Source organism: Myiozetetes cayanensis, unplaced genomic scaffold (genome assembly GCF_022539395.1).
Source record: "Myiozetetes cayanensis isolate MyiCay16 unplaced genomic scaffold, myiCay2020 scf2-11, whole genome shotgun sequence".
In the NCBI taxonomy this organism is placed as follows: domain Eukaryota; kingdom Metazoa; phylum Chordata; class Aves; order Passeriformes; family Tyrannidae; genus Myiozetetes; species Myiozetetes cayanensis.
In genome coordinates, this window is record NW_026087411.1 from 78,647,921 (window position 1) to 78,669,130 (window position 21,210).

A 21,210-nucleotide genomic window follows, 5' to 3' on the forward strand; every position below is an offset into this window, starting at 1 on the left:
GATAGCTAGTGAGAAGGTGAATTACAAATTGTGTTTTGAGTGTCTCGTCTTTGAGTCACGTTTAGGGTTAATACGTGTTTATGGTCTTGGAGTAAGGAAGAAATGTTTGCCTCCTAACCATCGGATGGGATGAAGAACCACACAGGAATGGTCTGGGTACTTTTAAACCACACCTTCCTTTCCTTTCCCTTCCTCCTCACCCCACTTATCTAAAGAAAGAGACTGAAATATTAGTTAGTTTTGATGATCAGTTGGTAATTCTGTGTATCCCTTCTTCTGCGGTCGTGGCATACTTCAGCGGTGTGAAATTTTAAAGGACAGAAATATTCAGGGGATGGACATGTACCAAATAGACTTTTCAGGACCAAATGGGTTTTTTTTTATAGGAGTGACAGGTTTTGTGAACAACCCAAGTTACTTGATTCCAAGTTAAATGAGCTTTATTCAAATCGTGCTTATGTAACTATCAGCAATGGGCAAAGCCTCAATTGGTAATTATACATCATTTGTGTGTGTAGGACAGCCACTCTTCTGACGTTTGTTATTATTTTCATTGAAAGTCTCAAAAAAATAGTTGTAATGGTTTTTCCATTATTATTTGCGTGAAATTGTCAAAATGGTATGGTACTTAAAGAAGACATTTGAGACAAAAAACCTCAGTTGAAAGATTAAAGTGACTGTTGCTAGTCCACTCCTTCGGTCTCTGCAGTGTCTTGTTTTATGCTATGTATTTAAGGTCTTTAAAAGAAATGCAGTTTTTGTTTACATGGCCTAGTCCTTTGTGGTACTTCTTTATAGTTATTTTGCCTATTCGTTAAGGGAAAAGAAGCTCACCTGTTTTCAAACTAGTTCTGTACATCCACCTCTACAGCTGGAAGAATTTTGGTTTAGGAGGAGTCTGCAGTTCCTGTGGAATTTATTTGACTGACTTTATATTTAGAATAATATTCTTAACTGGAGATAGTATATATTTTGGCTGGAAACTGAAGGTGTGCAAGTTATTAAAATGATTGTAATAAAGCTTTTACTCCCCTCCAGTCGAGATTAAAAGAGTTATATAAATAAAGAGTTTTTATAGACTACCATACTAGTCAGTTGTTAGGAACCTGCAGGTTAACTTTTGAAGTGTTTAGTGATAACATAATGTCAGAAGATTCTGCAAAAGTATATAAAAGTCACATATGTGATTATGGATTATAATGTATAAACTGCCTTTCTAATGATGGCTGAAAAGAGCAGTTTGTAGATGTTAAGCACTCTGAACATCATTCCTCCTTATTTTCTAAAAAACAGATGCCTAATTCGTGGTTTTGTTTTGTGTATTTAGGTAGAAGGGAAAGAGGATATGATATGGGATGGGAAGGCAGAAATGATGTGTTTAGGAGCCAAGATGCGAGTTGTTACTCACTCTGGATCTTAATAATCCTGTACAGTCATGTTGGGCAGTAAATTTAGAGTTACAAGACTGATACCAGCCTATTTTCCACAGCATCTAAACCTGTGAATATGGCATGCTTACTTTAGTTTTCATTTGAGAATGAAAAAACAAAGCTTTGATAAATTGAGTTCGGATTAAGGGCACTTTCAGCTTGTTTAGCATGTCCTCCCTTCTAGGTAAAGATGTCGTAGCCCAAGGTGAAGAGGCTCCAGTACAAGGCAGCCTCATCATCTCCACCTGTTGACCTGATGTCCCCTTCTCCTGTTTTACCTACTGTACAGGAATGAGAGCATGTCTAGACTTTGGCTAGCAGACTGACTTTGACAGCAGAAAAGGGGCTGTCAGGTTTTGATAGCCAGACTCATGGGCATCACTGGATAACTCCTCAGTTTTGTTTAACTATTAATTAGGAACCAGGGGAGGTCTCTCCTGAGTGGCAGATGGTAGGTCAAAAGAGGCAGCACAGAATGTTGTAAGGTGTTAGACTAATATCTGGAACCATCGGGTACAAAAATATGCTGGGTTTTGTGGGATTTTTTGGGGTGATGATGGTGTATTTATGTGTTTGTTACTAAGGCATGTCCATATCACTTCGTTGCTTCTCCATCTCATGAAGTCTTGTTTGTAAAATCATTGAATCAAAGTAGTGAAATGAGTAAGTAGGTGTGACAGAATATGTCATCCCTTGTCTGGATCCAGATTTACTTGAATGGCCAAATAAAGCATTCTTTCTCTAGGTTGTGGTTTCTCTGTCAGCAGCACCATCAGGACTCTGAAAAGAAGGGGTAGAAGGGATCTGTTGTTTTTGTGTCCCTTTATTAAGTGGTTAAGGAGCACTGCTAATGTGATACCATAAAGGAAGTATATTTTGTGAAGCAGGAGGCTTTTGACAGTTTTATGGTCACAATTCTGAGCTCTTTGAAAAGTACTACCTAACTGATAATTCATATATAACAATTTGAGTATTTGGACAGATTGTCTTCTAAGCAAGCTCTTTCATTTGTTTATAAATAGTTAATGCATTAAAATGCTTATTGTGCAACTTGTGCTATGAATACTAATCCTAGAATATTCAGCTGTAGTCCTAGAATGTTCTAATTAGATCAAGGTAAATGGTGTGCCTGCATGGGTACCTGATGTTCAAGCGACCACTATCAGTGATTACTGCTTTATTTATTTATTTTCCTTTCTACCAGACCACTTCCAATAGTGGAACGGTGCATCCTGTGCTTGTGGTTCTCCTGGGGAGGGGTTACAAACACATCCATGAAGTGCAATGGCTTCAGCTCATTCAGGGAAGAATGACATTCAGTTTGCGAAGTTTAACTATACAAATATCTAGGGCAGCCCTTGGAGCTGATCCTCTACTCTGTGAGCACAAATGGTAGTTGTGTTCCTTCTGAGGCTTGTGCCGGTGATGCAGACAGAATTGACCCAGCATATATTCTGGCATAAATCAGTTCATAGTTAAGGGAATCTCCTTTTTCAAAGCTGTATTACTCTTTCCTTGACTGCTACGTTATAGCCCTCTGTGAGAGACCTTACAGTTCTCTTGTTTGGGAAAGAAGGAATGTAACTACTTGTCATCTGGTGTGAAATTAATTTGTTTTTCCTTCATATATATATATATTCTTTTTTTTAGCCTGTTTCTGAATTTCTCTGTAAATTGCCAAAATATTTTCAGACTAAGATTCTAAGATTTGTGGAGAGGGGTGGGGTCAAACAAGTTCAAGCAAACTTGAATGTCTGTCTGTAATAAATAATGAAGGTGATAGTAGCAACAATAAGAAATTATGAAAGAATTCAATAGTTCAATCAAACTTGTTCCATTACTCTTAAAGCTTTTTACAAAAAGTAATCAGAGCATTACACTGTAAGTTGTTTTCCAATAGTGTTCTAATCGCTAATTTAGAAATGTACTTCAATATACACTTGAGCACCTGAGATTGTTACATTTTGGGTGAAAGAAAGAGAATCTTTGAGTCAGATCTTTTGGGTCAGATCTTTTTGGGTCGGAAGATGGGTCAGATCTTTTCTAGCTTGTTAATAATTCTTTTGTTTTACACCAGACATGTCATAATATGCTCTAAGAACTCTTCAATATATAGTAGTTTTAGATTAATTTACCCTTTGTTGTAGGTCAAATCATGATTACAAGGCAACTTGAAATTTAACCCAAAATGTTTAATATCCTTCTAGAAATAAAGAAACATCCCTCCCTCCCCCCCCGCACTCTAACTTAATTAAAACCCTGGAAGACAGACAAGAAAAACACTGTAACTGGATATTCTTTTTTAACCTTGCTAAATTTTTGGGTTTACCAGCAGAGTTTCACAGTCTAATAATATTTTAGATAGAAAATGTAGTTTTACATTAGTTTTGGATTTGCCATCTGTTAAATTAATTAAAGGCATCTTTATCTTTGAATTATGAAACAGAAAAAAATAAAGTTTGAGCTAAGTCTGAACTGTGATACTTTATTAGGAGGAATGATACTAGTTTCCACACTTCGTAAGCATTTTTCCATGGTCCTTGGTATTACTGTTGTCTCCTTCGTTCAAAACCTGACTTCTCTTTCAATGCTGGTGCACATTGTATACCTGGTGAGGGGATGCCATAAAGTTGTATTTCTGTCTTTTGCATTAACCTGTTAGTTATGTGACTCATGCTCTTTGCTGGTTTGGGGTTTTTCTTTGGCTGCAGCTACATTTCTTTGCTCTCACTGACCGCTGAAAAGTAGCTGCTATATGAGTTTTCTCACCCAACAGAGTTAATTTAGAACCTTGTAAGGCGGGGAAGTGCGGTCACATCTCTTCCTGCTTGTGGTACCTTTTAGATATCAAAGCTTGTATTGTTTATTACTGTAGTTTTGGGCATTCTGATGATTTCTGTAGTAAATGTCATCTGCAGATCCACTGCCTCACTTTTAATGATGTTCAGGGCCATAACAGTCACTAATTATTCTCTCTGGACCTTGGCTTGTCCAGGGGAGCAAATGAAAGGGGAAACTTGCATTCAGAGTTTAAAGGAGAGTGGTGTCAGGCAAAAATAAGAAAAAGATTGTTCTGCTGAGTGAGGTAACAGTGGAGGAGACTGATGAGTAATAAAATTATGGAGACGGAATACCTGTATAAGCTGTGTGGTATCTTTTATCCTACAGTGGTTATCTGCACAAAGTTACACCATATGCAGGGAATACCACCTAAACAAATCTTATGGAAATCAAGTTCTTTTTTCTCAGATAAGCAGAGTGAATTGATGGATGTCAATTCATCAATGCCTGGAATTATTTAAAAGACACGTAGATGTGACCTTTAAGAACATTGTTTAGAGGTGGACTTGGCAGTGTTAGGTTTGCAGCTGAATTCAATGATCTTAAAGGTCTTTTCCAACTGAACATCAGAATTGAGCATAGCCCTTCCACTGTGATACATGAGGTGATCCATGAGACAAGGAAATTATTTTTCCCACACTAGCATTGAGTCAGGGCAGCGATATATTGAACAAGTGATTCAGAACATGAGGCTGAATGTTGGAAACCTTCTGATTTCTCATGAAATTAGATGTTGGCATAGCAGATGCACTAGAATAACTTTCATGACTCTAACATGAATATTGGAAAGCATTAATTTTGTTTAGGAAAGATGCAAAATAAAATATGAGGAATAACATTTTATTTTCCTAATAAGCTGAAGAATAAAAGAATTGTTAGAGAGTTCAGGTTTTGAAAAAAATCACTACAGTTTTGTTAAGATAAACTTCTGGGCTACTGCTAAATCTGCTGCAGATACTCAACCTGATCAGAGTTGTCAATGTGAGCACAGTTGAACACCTAATGCAAGCTGAATGCGTGATCTCCATAATAAGAGCTTAGCCAAGACAGTTTTAAAGCCTTAGGGAAGTGATCATTTCACCCCAAGAAGACACCTTACAATTGTGAAAGTTAACCAGAGGCTGAACTCTTTTGAGGGTGGAGAATTGGTGGAGAATTATGACAGGTGACAGATACAGGTGCTTCTGAACATAGCAAGAGATACACAAGGGTACATTTACTTACTAAACAGCAGCCTAGTAACACTATTTTAATATTGGGGGAAAAACATCTCGATTGTAGATGAAAACGCTTTGCTTTAAATTTAAAACATCATGATTGTAACGAGAGACAAAAATAGATCAGTAATGCGTGTTTTCTCTTTATAAAATGACAGATTTAGTTAAGGGAAGTAGTTAATAGAAAGACTGAGGAACACAGTCAGAAATGTAGATGAGGAATGGCATTTCCTCTGAGTTCAATATACCATTTTGGTAGGAGTTTGTATAAGGGAATATTGAGTTTTTGACCTAGGAATACTGGTAGATCTCATACTTCTGCACTTTGACAAAATTTTGGGATTTTCTTGTGTTTCTTTTCTAAGACATTTGTTAGAATTGTAAGAGAGGTAAAGAACAGATTGAAAGAAAATGGCAGTGGATGCTTTTGGAAGAAAATACATAAAAAGCCCCAAGTGGAGATCTTGAATATTAATTTTGTATTTTCATTAAGAATTTTGAAACAGAACCCAAATATCTTCTGACAAATGAGGGAGATAAGCCACTGAATTCACTGAGGAGCAGAATAATAAAACTGGAAGGATATTTAGTTGTGGAAAATGCAGGGTCATGAATGAGAAATATTGAAGCTGGAGGCTGTTAATTGGTAACTGACTGTCAGTCAGAATCTAAAGGATTTTTTGGTTTAAAATGCTGTGGAGACTGTTGATGGCAGACTTTAACCTAGAAATATGTGAGAGAAATATAAAGTGTTGTAATACTTAGCACAGACTAACTTCCAAAGGCCTGTGTGTGTGGTTTTAAAAAGAATGGTTTAGAATTTGAACTGTCAAGCTGAATACAAGATTCTGCAGCAGTTTTTGTGTAGTGAGTAGTGTTTCTTGCTGGTTGATGCACTGTGTACTCGTGCAAATGAAAACATGTACAAGTTTGGAGAAGGTGTTTGTGATAGCTGTCAGTGTGCAGATTAAAAAGACATTGCTTTCCTTTTGTTTACACATTGAAAATAATATTATAAGTTGTCATGTAAGTTCCTTGTGTTTGTGTCCCTGTATTCAGGCTTTGTCATCCTCCAGGAGACAGAGTTTGAGGTAGCAACCATTGCTAGCAGCAATTAATAGAAGAAAGGAAGCTGAGCCTTCCTCAGTTTATCAGGACTTCAGTGTGTATTGTTCCATCTGCCTCAAGCCAACTTCAAACTTGTCTAATTTAAACTTACTCTAGATCCAGCACAGTCCGGATTTGGGTCAGGACGTGGAACTGCGGTGGCTTAGTGACACAGATGATCTCCTACTGTCAGTGGGTAGAGGGCAGTCATTAATTTTCATTCTCCTGGCCTTTTCTGCAGCATTTGATGTGTCTGGCCAGAAGTCAATGCTTACTTGCCAGAGGGAGTGGCAGGTCCAAAGTAAAGTGCTCAAGTGGCTTGGACTCATCCTGGGTGATCAATCTCCAGAGAGGCGACACGCTCATGATTTTGATGTGTTGCCAGTCATAACAAGAAATTAAGAAATTAGAATCATATCTGCAACAGGATTTTGCTGTTGCCTCTGCATCAGCGAGCATATTAGTGATGCTAATTGCTGTTCAGAGTTGGGTAATGCTTATTTGTGTGGGAGGGCAGCGCTTTCACAAGACTGAATTCTAGGCTGTGTAATGAACTCACTTGGGAATGGAGAGCTGCCGTGTATTCTGTGCTCAGAGTTGATGATGGAATTTCTTACATTTTGCATTCTTTAATGTGATAATACAGACACAGGCATATTTAAAAAGGAAAATGAATAAAAAGCAGCAACAGCGGTACTGTGTCGAAATAAATAATCTTCTTTGATATAGCCTGTCTGAAGAAATACTGAGGGCAAAGAAAGCTCCTAAAGGAGCTGAATTTTTAATCTTCCTTTAAAACAATATTTCTAATCCGTTTTCTACTTCTAGATTTTTTTTTTCAGAAAATTACTTTTGTGTTAAACTCAGAAGATGAGGTCTTAAAGTTTTGAGGAAACTGTGCTGTATTTTTTTTTTTATATTATACTTAAGGTTTTAAAACTTCTATAAAGCACCAAATTAACATATATAACCTTATTGCTAAGATGGTTGCTGTGATTTTGGCTGAGAAAGAAGTTCAACATGCATAAAACACATCACAAAATTGAAGTCAGGGACGAAACCTCTGTGAACTTGTAGGAGATCAGTTTCACTGTAGATATGTTTTGGCAGGCACTACACCATGTAGTGTAGCTACGTACTGCGCCAGGAGGGGGTATTTTCAGAGCCAGTATTGTGAATCCTAAGAATCTGGGAAAGGAGGTAGAGAACACGTGTTGTGGTGGGTACAGGATTGGATTTGGAGCTTGGGAGATACAGTGCTGTTCTTGTTCTTTAGTCTCAATGACTCTAGGTTATGGGACACCAAGTAATTTGCCTTATTTTGCATTAAATAATATTTTCCTGAAATGTACTTTCAAATTTAATGATGAAAAATGCTAAAGATTCACATAAGGAGAAGCCTTAGATTTCTAACTTAGCATTTTTATTGTAGCTCATGTCAGCTTCAAAATTGTGTAAAAACTAAAAATGCACAACTACCACCAAAACAAACTCCACTGAAAATGGAAGTCTAATAAAATCATTTTTATAGCATGTATTTGGGGCCCAGTTGATGTGGACTGCATGAACAGGATATATGTGGAGGCAGATGAGCCTTTGAAAGAGTTGTCTTTATTTGGGTATGCTAAAAATAATTGATTTCCAAAGAGAAAACTTTATTTGGTGGTTGACATTTTTTAAAGTTTAAAGATTAAAGTTATTAATACTCTGGTAGGTGATTTGGAGATCTGCTTGTCTAATACCAAGAGCTGTAGTTCTTTGCTAATGAAGTTCTCATCGTTTTTCCTGAATTATCATGTTAATACTAATGTCCAATTAAAATTAGTAACGGACCTTGCCTCAGGATCAGAACTGAATGAAAAGTATCTTCCAATGAAACTTCGGATTTTAGCATTTTTATCTGCTTGTGAGATTAATCTGTGTGGACAGTGTGACCCTTTTTTCTTTAACTCACTTGTCAGAACTTCTGTTTCAGTGGAAACTGGTTTGTAGTGGTTGGACTGACAGTTGAAGAGATGATGGTTGTAGCTCAAACATGATTCTGTGCTTCCATGTATATTTTTCAAAGGTGAATGAGCAGTTCTGTTATTGCTCTTATTGCTGCTCTGCTTTTGCTCTATTATTCACTTATCTGGTTTTATATTCAGATCGAGCCATCTAAAACAGGAGCACATCATCTTGTGTACTGGCACAGAATCTAAAACAATAGGGCCTGGTTACTAATTGGAGCTTTTGGGTGCTCGCATAATAGAGGTAATTAGTGATAAATGTACAGCTGTAATAGCAAGTATCGTTCACATCGAGCAGCACAATGCATGACAGTTAAGCTCCTGTGTGCTGTCTCTGGTAAATGTATTTGAGAAATCATGGCTCTTCTTTCTCTGCCTGTGTGGTGTTGCCCAGAGGCATGCTCTGTATTCTGATCTAAGTGCTTATCTGCTTATACCGATTTCTTTTTTTTGTCTTCCAAATCAGCATATACCATTTCTCAGTAGCTCTCTAAAGTAAGATATAGAATTGTACAAATCATAGAATGTGTTGGGTTCGAAGGGACCTTAAAGATCATCTAATTCCAGCCCACCCACCAGGGGCAGGGATGTCACCTACTTGGTCAAGATACTCAGGGCCCTATCCAACCTAGCCTTGAATACTTCCAGGAATGGGACATCCACAGTTTCTCTGGGCAACCTGTTCCAGTGCCTCACCATCCTCTGAGTTACATAACTGAGATTCCTGGTGATCTTTGCTTAGGAGTCTTTTGTGTTCAGTTATAAGACTTAGGAGCCCCTGGTGGTCTAGGGGGTAAAGGCGCCGCGCTATCACCGCGGAGACCCGGGTTCGATTCCCGGTCAGGGCCACTCCCGGGCAGGTGGGGCTCGTTAGCCCTTAAAGGCAACCCACCTACGTCCTAAGGACCTCGCTGCCACTGTCCAAGCTCGCTTGGCCCCGGCAGATGAACCTTAGGATTAAAGGGTGGGCTCAGTTCCGCGCACACTGTGTCTCACCTAAAAAATCCAATGCGCAGGCTGGAAGGTGGAAAGACCTTCCCCGGATCTTCGCTCGCGAAGACTGGCCATTATTATTATTATTATAAGACTTACCATTGTCCTTCTTATTTAGAATTTATGATATAAACGGCTAACACTGACAAATTTTAAAGAAGAGAGGAATCATGGAAGAAGAGATGTAACTTTTGTGCTGTGGTTTCAGAGAGAAGGGATCTTCCCACTAGTGGTTGGTCGAGGTATCCAGCTACCAACTTCTAAGTAAATTCCCATAGATTTTATTTTCAGTGAAAGATCTAGACTAGAGACAGGGTGGTAAGTTCATTTCAATATTCAAGTAATAGATTTTGAGTAAATCTTTTTGTCTCAACCCGTAGATGCTTTAGGTGGCTGAAAACAAAACTTTTCTCTGTTTGTGTTTTCATTTTTTTCAAAGCATTTGAAAGATCACTTATTGCACCACAAATGCAATGAAGATACAAGAATGGGGTTTTTTGAAGTGCTAGGTCTTGTGAAGCTTTAGATGCTATTTTCTCTTTGAAGCAGGTTACAATGAAAGCATGTGCTTAAACCAACAGAGAATATGAGAGTCCAGAGGTTGCTGCTTAAGTTTATATATAAAATTAAAATCGAAGCAGAGTGATTTTATTTCTGTTATTTACACACCTCTTCTTCTCTTCCCATGGTTTCTTTTATTTTTGAGAAAAACACACGTTCTTTTTAGTTAGTTTTAGTTTTGAATAAATTAGCTTGGTTTGAAAAATGAATGTATTCTGTATTCTTGCTTCTGAAGAACTGGTACTGTGTTTTCTAACTGAATGTATATTAGGGTTTTTTTCCATAAAGCATCTCATGTACAACTTTCAGCTCTTCTAATGTTGCTACTCCCTCCGCTTAGGTTTTCTGCTCATATATGTCTGTTTTTTCCCAACTGATTTGTGCCATCTTGAAGTATTCATCTTGTGTGTGGAAAAACACTAGTTGAACTGATATATAGTGAATTATGATAACAGTCGTAATACTGAAAGAAATTATTTATTTAAGTGGCACAGGGTGTCCTGCGCTCCTGTAGTCAGATCTTCTGATTTCTAGAGGGAGGATCTGTGCAGACAACAGGACAGCTGCCTGTGTAGACCATTTGCCTGCAGGGCTTCTGGGGAATGCTTGCTGCTTTGTTTTGGCAGCAGAGATCCTGTGGGCATTACTTGTAAGAGCAGTGGTGAATTTTAGAAACAACTACTGATAGCTTGTTATTTCTTTATAACCAGGACTTTCCAAGGAGAAATGGATAAATTATGAAAAGTACTGTTCCCCCCCCATATGTCCAAAGTATGAAAAGTTCTTTGCCAAATAAGTTTTCAAAATATGCTTGCTAGCTTTCACAATATTGTGGTGTGGATGGGGAAACTACTATAATCTTTTACTTTTAATCACATATTTTTCTATTCTGTACTGTCAAAGCAACTGTATTGCAATCTGGATGTGTTAGTTGCTCTGGGAAGATCTGTGTCCCTTCCCTATTTTTATCAGAGGCTATTTAAGAACATTAAATGTTGAGAAGTTTTAGAACCTTTGAACTATCTTGACCGTAGTGCTCCTATTTTCTTTATTTTTGGTTTTCCGTGATTTTGATTTCTTTTGCAGAATAGAACTTGTGTAATAACACTGCTGCTTTTGGCATGGGTGAAATGAATGGATCACTAAAAGAATAAGCTCAGTATAGGGTCACACTCTTAGTTTTGGTGTAGAACACAAACATGGTCAGTTATGGCATGATCAGGCATCAGTTTGTTTACAGCAGCTCAGGTGATAATTAGTAAAACTGACATAACTCAGATTTGACTGAGACACAGAACTTGGACCTACTTTGAATTTTGCATGTCAACTTTGGCTCTTGTCTGATTATATTTTGCATTGCTGTTCAGACATGGTGTTTCCTGTCTGAACATTTAGACACATATTCAGAGATAGATTGTTCTTTTCACTGATCCTACTAAGTGCAGTAGCATCTTGTTTGTTCCTAAGAGGCATTTTTCTGGTGTTTTTTGTTTTGAGCCTTTCGAGTCCCACAACAGTTTCTATCTTGATCACATCAGATTCAAGGTGCTAGTCTTCACTTTCAACACTTGTGGTATTTGAATCACAGAATGGTTTGGGTTGGGAAGAGACCATAAAGATCATCCAGTTCCAACACCCCTACCGTGGACAGGGACAGTTTCCACTAGACCAGGTTGCTCAGAGCCCTATCCAACCTGACCTTGAACACTTCCAGGGATAGGGCATCCACAGCTTCTCTGGGCAAGCTGTTCCAGTCCCTCATCACCCTCACAGAGAATACGCTCAACACCTTTATTAGTTCTCTATTCACTGCCAAGATGTTGACTTATTGCACTTGGCCTTTGATACTGGTTTCCACTGAAATTTCTTCAGTTTCCTGTCTCCAGTCAGAAGGTGTATGTACTCCTAGGCTGCTGCACAAGTTTGAGAAGACCTTTGTCTGCACAGCTGCCTTGTTATTCTTCCTGAAACTCTACTTTAGTACTCTTGTTGCAAAGATCAAAGAAAACTTTACAAAGGTAACTTAGGTGTGTTACAGCTATTGTGCTGTTTAACATCCCTTGTGGGTTTTGTCCTTCTTTTTTCTCTGTTTATTTGTTCAATTTTTTTTTATATAGTACCTGTAGACCTGTATAAAACAATCTTTTGTGAGATTAGCACAGAGAGGTCTAAATTAATGACTTGGGCTCCCAAGTGCTGTCATAATGTAAAGAAATTTGTAGAAAATGCATATGTCTGCAACTGAAACAAGCTCACAAGCTACTGGTGATAGTGTAGTAAGGTTTGGGGTTTTCTTTGTGAGAGAAATGTACCGTGGCTAAATTTGTTGGTGTTTTAATGAGAAGTGGCTCAGTATTTGGCTGGGACTTTTCAATGCTGCAGTGACAGATAGCCAGCGATACAAAGGAAGGGTGGTTCTTTCACTGAAATTCTCCAGATTTATACCTGGCAAAGTTCTAGTCCACTTAATAAAGGAAAAGCTGGAGTAAAAGATCTTTGCTTGAAATCTGAGTTAGCCTCATGTGTTTCTTACAGTATTAAAAACTCTGTTATTTTTAATAGACTTTCAGGCATAACTTTAGCTGGACACAGCAAAATTCTTACATATATATATGTATATACACGTGCATGTATTTATGTACATTCTGAACTTTTATCTTTGAAATATATTTTGTGATAATTGCATTGAGCTAAATCATCTGCTTTCCTGAGGCAATAGGTTTAAACTTTTAAGTGTAAAAAAGTTATTTTAACAGGCTTAATATCTGTCATTATTGCTTATTTTTAGCACTTAATATAAAACAAAATAATAGAGATTTTGGGGATGTACCTTTAACTGTAATATCTTAAAATTGCATTTGCAGGTACATGATGCTGATTGATGGCAAGAATGAAGTTTATATGATTGATAGAGACAATTCCATTTTTCATGTATCTAACCTGGAATTTCCATTTCGTAAAGATCTTCGCACACATCTAACAAACACTCTTCTGGATGGGGTAAGGAGCATACTGTATAGCTATTGTAACAATTTCAGTGCTGTTTGCTTTTGTTCAAACGGGGCCATCATAGGATTTCAGGAGGAATATGGATTCAGTCACTGGCTGAATGTGGGAATAGCATTCCATAAGAAATTACCTGCAGAATAGCAGCGATGACTGCTCAGGGGGGAGCTGTTTGTCTTTGAAATAAATCAAGGTATTGAGATGACAGTCTCTGAATATGAGAAAAGGTTTGAAGAGAATCTAAAGAGGTGATTGCAGAACGTCATCTCTTGCTACAGCTTTATATTTTTAAACAGTAATCATGGTCTATTTCATACAGCTCATAGAAATACTTCTAAAATTTTAAAATTTTCATAATCTTTTGTTAGACTTGTGAATTGATGTCTTTGTTTCTGTCACCTTTATTTTCAGCTGATCTGAATTATTAAATTATTTAGAAATGGCTTGCTTTTATTTAAGACCAAAACATTTCTAAGCTGTCATGCTAATTTAAATTATTTAAACTTCCTAATGATCTGTTTGAGACAGTTGTAAAACAAGCTGGAAAATGTCTGTATTTTTTGTTTGAAGGCTGGGGTGGAGTATTCATGGTAAGCTTTTCAGAACAGTAGCCACAAAAAGAGGTTATTCCTTTCTTGACCATCTTACTTTACATGAGCAAAAGAAGTTCATTAGCTCTTACGCTAAATCCCTTTCAGTGCAGATCAGTGCGGTTTCCTGTTACGTTTCAGTAGTATTGGAGGCTCTGTACATTGCTGTAACTCCTTCGTGCTCTGAAGTATTGAATACCTGAGATGATATTCCATATTGGTCTTCTGAAGCCTAGTGCACTTCTCAAACACAGGAGACCATATTGTCATTATTAACTTTTTTTCCTTTGTCAGGCCTTTAATGTCAATATTCTTCTTGAAATGTCACTTCTGTGAATGATCTGTCTTACTGAACACACATTTACATGTGAAGCATGTGTAAATTGAACCTGCGAGGATAATTACTGCGAGGAATGATGTACTGTCTGAGGGACAGAGTAGCAGATAATGGAATATTTTCCACCATCTCTGCTTCACTGAAAAATTGAGAGCATAATGCAAGAAATGCAATGCTGTCAGCTCAGAAGTGGTTGCACAAGCTATCATGTCTGGTAGGAGCCTCTTCAGCCAGGCAGCTTCCTAAGGACATACATAATATTATTCTTAATGACATACATTAAGTCCCATACTGTTGAGATAAAAAGGCTGGAACTTTTTTTATTATGATGTTCCTTCTAAGGCTCTTGAGAAAGTAATGACTTGCCGGTGTCCATACGGTGCAATGCTAGGTGTTCTTGAGGGAAATCGCTCTTCTTTTATTTATTGATTATTTGTATTTCAAAGCAGATATTTTAGTGAAGGTAGTGAATATGGATGTGGTAGAAGATGAGGGTATTGAGATATGTGTGTTATGTGGCTGTGGGGCATGGGAGAAGGTCTCTGATCTGGTGTGTTGTGTTTCCCAGATTTAAGTGTCTTAAGAATAAATTCTGTCATGTACCCAGGACATGAATTATAACTTTGATTAATTTGTTGTTCTGTTAAAGTTTGACTGTAACAATGCATTTTGGTATTTACTGGCATAAAATCAGTCAGATTTTCCCCCCTCCATGTTTTTTTCATAAAGTGGAAAGTAAAATGACATTAAATCAACAAGTACTCTGAATGAAGTACTCTGAGATAAAACTAAAACCTTTCAATGGATAAATACTTTTCATAGTACAGATTTCTAAATTTATTTTAATATAGTCAGTTAAATAAAAACTGACTGTTGATAGAATTTTTTTTTTTCAATTGAATTTCCTTTCAACAGATTTGAGGATAAGATTTGTCTATTATTTGAAGCATCAGAACAGCTTAACTTCAATTCGTAATTGAATGTTTGTTGAATGTTGGTGCCAAATGACAATTTCTGTGAATGATCCTTTACTTGGGATATAGGCGTGATTGATTTTATTTTATATTTTAAATCAATGAGAAGAAGATGTCTTTTTCTGTATTAACGTATTATACTAACTAGTGCTTGAAGGGTTGTTGGAGTTAATTCTTTAACTGCAGGTTGAAGTAGTTCATTCTTACTGTCCTTGAAGTAGCTCTCTTTCTGTCAGGAAGTGAATATAGAATGTGGTAGCCCAATTGACATTGCTTTACAGTAATCTTAAAAATATGAGAAAGAAGGAAAGAGAAAACAGAAATATCAGTGCCATGTGGCAAAACCACTGGTTTTAAGATTAGGTCATTCCGCCTAACTTGATTTAGAATGACAGTCTATATGAAACTTTCATAAAGGCAATTTTCATGCATTCAGGGATCTATTAACTTGCTTTAACGGTTCTGGTGTCAGCCTTTCATGTGGTTGTCTTTGAGAATTTCAAATGTATTTATGGTTCACTTCAGGCTGAAACTACTTGCGAACAGTTCTTAGTGTGATCAGTTACATCTTTGATGATGACAGTTCTCCTGCAATACTCCGTGCTCATCTCCAGCTCTTCAGTTTCAGTTGTTCTCCTGGCATGGAAGAAAGTTTTCTGCAAAGCTCATTAAAGCTAATTTGAATATTACTTACAGGTGACTACTATAATATGAATTATTCCTGTAGAAGCCAAGTGTTTTGTATCCATTTGTTTATTGGAGGGAATGCATAGAGTTTTGTTCAACTGTTTTGGCTGTCATGCAAGAAAACTAATTAGTTATTTTCAGGAGCTTTCTTGGCATTCTGCATAGCTTTGAAACAGTTGAGTAGAAAATGCAGAGGCATTCTTTGGCTTGAATTACATTTTATAATTTTAATACAATTTTTAATCTATTGTATTCATATATAAAATATTGTTCACACTTGAAGACTTAGGATGGCCAAGAACTCAAAAAATGGAGAACAAGGTAGAGATTTATTTATGTTTTAGTATAAGTATGGACCTCACTTATTTTTAAGCTCTCTGAGAAATGGCATAACTTAAAACTTTTTGAGTTTGCAAAAGCTGGTGAAAAATAGATTTGTGCAAAATAGATTAAAAAAAAAAAGGCAAAAAAAAAAAAGCTGTTTTAATTCCTGAAATATAACAGTGATGAGAATCTCTGCAGGCCCACAGGTTAAGTGAATACCTAAACTAGCAGCTAATGGACAAGTGGTAAAGATCATACTGACTAACAGAGGAAATTTTAAACTGGCTGTAAATCTACATGGAGTCAACGTGGAGAAGGGAATGCATGGATGCAAGTGTGCCTCATGGATACTTTTATGTTCTATTAACTTGTCAAGTGAGTGGATTTGGGTTTAAGTGTTGACTTATCTAAAAATTGGCTTAAATGTAGTTTTACAGTGTCAGGTTATTTCTCAGATCAGAATGAGTAAGTTTGATTGTGGTCAGTCCTTAAATACTGCATTTTCCCATCCTCTCTGAACTGGCCTCTGAGGAGGTTTATTCCCTGGGGTATTTTTCAATTCTGATAATTTCAAGGAAGATTCTGAAATCAGACTGTAAAATAATTATGTGTTAGAGCATTTCCAGTCTGAACCTTATGCTCACTTTACAGCTTTTGCTTTATGACAGTTGTATTGGCGTAACTAATGGAGCAGGGAATGCTGTTGTCATGATGGAGATGAGCAGTGCAGGAGTTTGTCATCCCTACTTCTAAGACATATTGTGCTATTGCTTTTTTGTTCTGGTAGCCGGGATTTCAGTCAGGATGTCAAAGAAAACAAGAGGCAGGGGAGGAAGAAAAGTGGGTATGTGAGGAAGGAAGTTTATTAATCGGTAATAGAATCAAAAAGGTTTACATGTCTGGAGTAGAGAAAAGGTTTTTTTATAAAATTAATTCTGTATTAAAAATGAACATTCCAGAAGATGTTTAAAAGTAGTTCTTGGTCCTCTTGGATGTATTTTATAATTCTTCTTAAACTGAATATCCAGAGATTCAGATTTTGAAAGTCAGGCATAAAATCTCATAATACCAGGCATTGAAATATTTTCAGGGTTTTGTGTACAAATGCTAACTTTGCATAAAACTGAGGCTCTGAATGTGCATGCCGAGGAAGTGAGTCCTTAAACCTTAACTACGTGTTCAATTAAATATGTTTCAAAAATTTGTTTCACCTGTCAATTAGATTGAAACATTAAGGAAATTGCATTCTTTTGTTTTAGTTTTACTTTGTTTCACCTGATTACTATCGGGTGGGTTTTTTCCCCTGTTTCCCCCCAACACGCACATACCCCTCACATTATATCTTTACTCACTCTTCCAGGTTTGCACATTATCCTTTCTGTCTCTTGAGTTGTACCTAGTCCATCTGTTCTTGCACTTAGTTATAAAATTTATTGTCAAAGAAGGCATTACAATGTTGCATCAGCTGTTCATTTGATAGCTCACCAGTGGAAACTAACAGAATGGTGTTTTATTACATTACTTCTATGTGGAACTTCTTTTGCAAATGTTAGTTGATAGTTGATAGTACCTGTGACTTAATATTTTTTAGAGTCAAGAATATGCTATAGTAATGTTACAAATGAATGTTTTTCAGTCATTGAATTTTTTTTTTTATTCTGAATTTTTTAAGATGTGTAAGGTCAGTTCAGGTAGTCATTCACGATACCTGTGAATGCAGCATTTGGTTGTGAAAGCTCAACCTCTGTCTCAGTGTTCTGTTGATAGAAGATGAGATTCCAAAATATAAAGTAGGCAACTTAAAGTTCCTAATGGTTTTTTGAGAACAACATGTTTGTGTCTTCTAGTGTAGTTTTAAATGCTTCAAGCTTTGTGTTTTCTTTAAAACAAATCTATGTTTTTACAACTGCTTGCTTATTTTTCAAAGCAAATTGCGGTTAAATACTAGGTACAATTGAAGAAGCTTGTTATTGTTGTGCAGACTGAAAATCAATCTTGCATGAGTCAGTCAGACTCTTGTTTGGGTTTATTTTGTAAAATGTATGGATTCTAAGAGCAGTTAAAAGGTTGTAAGGCATAAAATTGCTACTAACCTATCAAGAAACTGGCTAAACAAAAGTAATTTGAATTGATGCAATGTTGTTTTTTGGAATAATTCTTGATCTCAGGTTTTCATCTTGTTACAGTGAACTGTTTTCATGTTTTTGAATTGTTTTATTTTTTATGTGTGAATTTGGATTTTAACTTGGTATTTTCAGGAAAAAATTCTTAGCAGATTATTAACTTGGCTAACTTATTAGCCAAGAATCAGGTGGAGGAGGGGGGCAGGGAGAAGATTGGTTGCGTTTAGAGAAGTGAATATTTTGGAGTTGTCTGGAAAAGACAACTACCTAGGGTTGATTGTTACTGTGTTCAATCATGACTAATTGATATGAAACTAAATATTCTGTATTAGTTTATCAAACTAATAAATTGTGTCTAATTCATATCATAGGAAGACTGAGTTATAGATGTAAGCACCAGCATGTAGGGTGTCTATATTTTTGTATGTACTATTAAATTCAGGAAACACTTTTGTGTTTGGATGTTGATTGTCAATATTCTTTCCCTAGCTGACATATTTCCAAGTTGATTTTCCAGTACATATTGAATGTTAACTAACTCCATGTGACACAGAGAGTGTCTGTGATATTTCCATTTGAAGGAACCATACTGTTTAGTCACAGTGCAATGCTTAAGCAAATTGCAGCTCTCACTGCTGCCAAGGATGCTGTTAAAATGAAAAGGTCCAACCTGAGCATAGAGAATGAATGTGAATGCTTGTTTACATCCTTGCTGTTGTACTTCTTATTGTGGTCAAGATTTCCAATAGTGCTTGGTTGATTAAGGATTGCAGTTCTTACTGCGATTTCTCAAAACTCATTCACTCAAGAAAGGTAGTGATTTCAAAAGCTGGGGGGAAACTAATGTATAAATGCTGCAGATCAGAAGCCTTAGTACAGCTTCCTGGTGTTTTTTTGTATGCTTCATGAGAGGCTTTTAAGACTACAATAATATTTTTATAATCTTATCCTATTGTATAATATTTTCTGTAATAAAGGTGTGGCCAGTGTTTGATTACATCACGCTTGCAGGTATGTGCACTAAGTATAAATGTGCTGACATTCTTCTATATTCATGAAATAAATGTCCGTGTCATCTCTTTTCTTTTAAGGAAATGATCATCGACAAGGTTAATGGACAGGTTGTCCCTCGGTACTTGATATATGACATTATCAAGTTTAATGTAAGTATTTTGAATTGTATTGGTTATCATTAGGTATTGATTTTTACTTTAGTTTTAATCTAGTTTATATAAGTAAGAGCTTCAAAGTAAATTTGAGAACCAAAAGCATTTGGGTGGTTTTGCAACTCGATAACAAGCAATGCATCAGAATTAAGATTGAAAGCAGCCTTACAGGATGTGTCAATTTATTTCCACCTGCTCAAGAAAAAAATGGTGGTTTGAAACAGTCTGCTAAACACTGTAGGAATATTTCCCATTTCTAGAGCATGTTTGAACTATTTAAGCAGTGAAATCAATAGGCCATGAAGAAGTTAGCCTGTAAGTGGTGTATTTGTTACCAGAGCATCACAGTACTTGTTAGGCTGCTCTGTCACCTCCTTCTCAAATTTCTGTTTGAAACCAGGCAGCTGGTCCTCTGCTAAGTCCTCAACAGCAGGCTCTCCTGATGGCACAGGCTGTAGGAAAAGTATATAAGAAAGAAATATATTGTGGAAGCTGTGGAAAAGGAGAATAAAGTCTTTGTGGTCACAAGAAAGAGCTGTTAAACAGCACTGAAAATAGGAAATTTGTTTTCTGTAAACCAGCTTTCAAATATGGTTAAGGTTTGAATGTCACTAAAGGGCTCTTGTTGGCATCTTTTGTAGATTTATTTTTTTTCTTCATCGTAGCTCGTATGTTACTGTGTTTTGGATTTGCAAATCAGCACAGAACAGTGCTGATAACACAGGTATGGTTTTTTTTACTGCTGAGCAGCACTTGCACAACCTCAAGCCCTTTTCTATTTCTCACCCTACCCCGCCAGTGAGAAGGCTTGGGGTGCACAAGAAGTTGGGAAGGGGACACAGCTGGGACAGCTTACCACAGCTGACCAAAGGGACATTCCATACCATGTGGTGTCATGTTCAGCATATAAACCTGGGGGAAGAAGAGCAAAGAGGGGGATGTTTGGAGTTAAAGCTTTTGCCTTGCCAAGTCACCATTGTGTGTGATGGAGCCCTGCTGTCCTGGAGGTGGCTAAACACCTGCCTGACCATTAGAAGTGGTGGATGAATTCCTTACTTGTCTTTCTTTGCATGTGCCGCTTTTGTTTTACCTTTGAAACTCTCTTTATTCCCACCTTGGGTTTTCTCACTTATATCCTTTTCCTTCTATTCCTCCCTCTTATTCTAGGGGAGTGAGTGAGCAGCTGTGGGAAGCTTAGCCACCTGCTATATTTAACCCACAACAATGTGTTAAATTTAGTCACTAGACCTGTGACTAAATAGCCCGTGGAGAAAACACTCTAGTATCTTGTAGTGCTTCTGGAAAAACAAAATTATTATTTCAGTGCACCAAACAGGATAAAAACAGTATTAGTAAACCACAGTGCATTTCAGACTTTCTCAACTACAGTCTTGAGTAAGGTACTAGTCACATCAATCACTCAGTGTAAGTGGGAATTGCAAATGTAGGCATGGTACTAGTCACCACAAATTACTTTGGTATTCTTGGAAGTGTAGTCATACTGTGAATTAGGACAGCTGCTTTTAAAAGTAGTAGTTTGTGGGAATAAGTGTTAGATTAGGACTAGATGCTTTTTGTTAACACATTTAAATTCTGTATCTGGATGTCCTTTCTCTAACCTTTCCTGTAAAGTAGGTGTTAGTTTCCTGGATTCCTCCTATGATTATTTCTCATTTTTCCTTTATGTTTTCTTACCTGTTCCTCCTCCTGTGACTCCATGTTTCTTTACCTTCCTGTCTTTCCTTGTTTCTGCTCTTCTGTTGTGTCTAACCTGCCATTCACTGCTGTTGCGCTTCCTTTAAAATAAACATGCAAGGTTAAGAAGCATACAGTCTCCTCTGTCCG

The 21,210-nt window shown here is 36.9% G+C and overlaps 1 protein-coding gene across 1 annotated transcript in view; it reads left to right on the top strand.

The window, feature by feature from the left end:
- RNGTT (RNA guanylyltransferase and 5'-phosphatase) overlaps positions 1 to 21,210 on the top strand; it is a 180,054-nt gene that overhangs the window by 31,935 nt on the left and 126,909 nt on the right. The window contains exons 9-10 of the mRNA XM_050315090.1: positions 13,023 to 13,158; positions 19,291 to 19,362. Of these exons, the coding sequence (XP_050171047.1) occupies positions 13,023 to 13,158; positions 19,291 to 19,362 (208 nt within the window). The remainder of the gene's footprint in view (positions 1 to 13,022; positions 13,159 to 19,290; positions 19,363 to 21,210) is intronic.